Genomic DNA, 952 nt, shown 5'->3' with positions numbered 1-952 from the left:
GGAGCAGCGGGAGTACTATTGGGAGTATTATTCACACCGATCCCGGCCCCGCCGAGGCTGCTGTTCAGGCTACTGTTGATGCAAATACTACTGCCATTCGCGGCAGCAGCGGGGGCCGCGAAATCCCCCATCCTGCTCCCCGGGCACACTATTTTGGAAGAACTTTTTTTATCCACCCCCCTATCAGCCTCCTCCTTGGGTCCAAGGATTAAAATAGTTTAAGTGGAACGCGGGGGAGACGCCAGCACATGGATGGAAACGGCGATCCCGACGGGGCGGAAAAAAAAGGGGGGGGGGAGAGATTTTGGGGTGGTTTGGTGGTGGTGGTTGTTGTTTCCTTTTTTTTAAACTGTAAAAGCTCGAGGAGAAAAACGCGGGGGGGGGGATGTTATCGGAATACCCTCAGACGCCTCGCCACAAAAAGGACCACAACAAACTGAGCCGGCAGCAGAGCGGGCTGCAACTCAGGGGGAGAGCCGCTCCTCGCCCGGCTGCTTTTGATCATCCATTATTTCCTAATAAATTCCAGGAGGGTCCCGGTGGCCGGCAAGCACTCGCTCCCCACGTACCGAAAAGCACAGCCCGTGTACACACACGGGCATCTGCCTCCCGTGCGGACACGCGCGGCGCGCACTCACTCCACGCCGCCTCGGAAGACGGCAAGCCGGCTTATTGCCTTTTCCTTCCACCAAAAAGTTTGGGTGTTTATGCCGCCCCGTGTTCTCAAAGTACTTTGGCTGCTCCGCTGCATTTCACAGGAGCCTAGAGCGCGAATCCTCGGGCTGGGGGAAGGAAACACAGGGACAGTCCGAGGCGCCGGCGAAAGTAGATCGGTGAGGTCCTTTGCGCCGCGCCGCGCCGAGAGCCGCCCCTAACGCTGGGCCGGGCTGCCGCGGCCGCCGCCGCTCCTGCCACCATCACAATGATCCGCCGCTCGCCGCCGCCGCCGCCG

General features: G+C 60.1%; 1 protein-coding gene across 1 annotated transcript in view; it reads right to left on the bottom strand.

Moving 5' to 3' along the window:
- The window catches only part of MAML3 (mastermind like transcriptional coactivator 3), a 486,970-nt gene extending 486,574 nt beyond the window's left edge, over nt 1-396 (bottom strand). Inside the window, exon 1 of the mRNA XM_021712078.1 lies at nt 1-396. This exon is cut by the window's left edge and continues 184 nt beyond it. Coding sequence (XP_021567753.1) covers nt 1-131 — 131 coding nt within the window. The 5' untranslated portion in view covers nt 132-396.
- Between the last annotated feature and the right edge of the window lie 556 nt (nt 397-952).

This window comes from Carlito syrichta, unplaced genomic scaffold (genome assembly GCF_000164805.1).
Source record: "Carlito syrichta isolate Samal-C Ts95f unplaced genomic scaffold, Tarsius_syrichta-2.0.1 Scaffold303049, whole genome shotgun sequence".
In the NCBI taxonomy this organism is placed as follows: Eukaryota; Metazoa; Chordata; class Mammalia; order Primates; family Tarsiidae; genus Carlito; species Carlito syrichta.
Note: the sequence above shows the minus strand (reverse complement) of the source record. Positions and strands in the feature narration are given on the sequence as shown.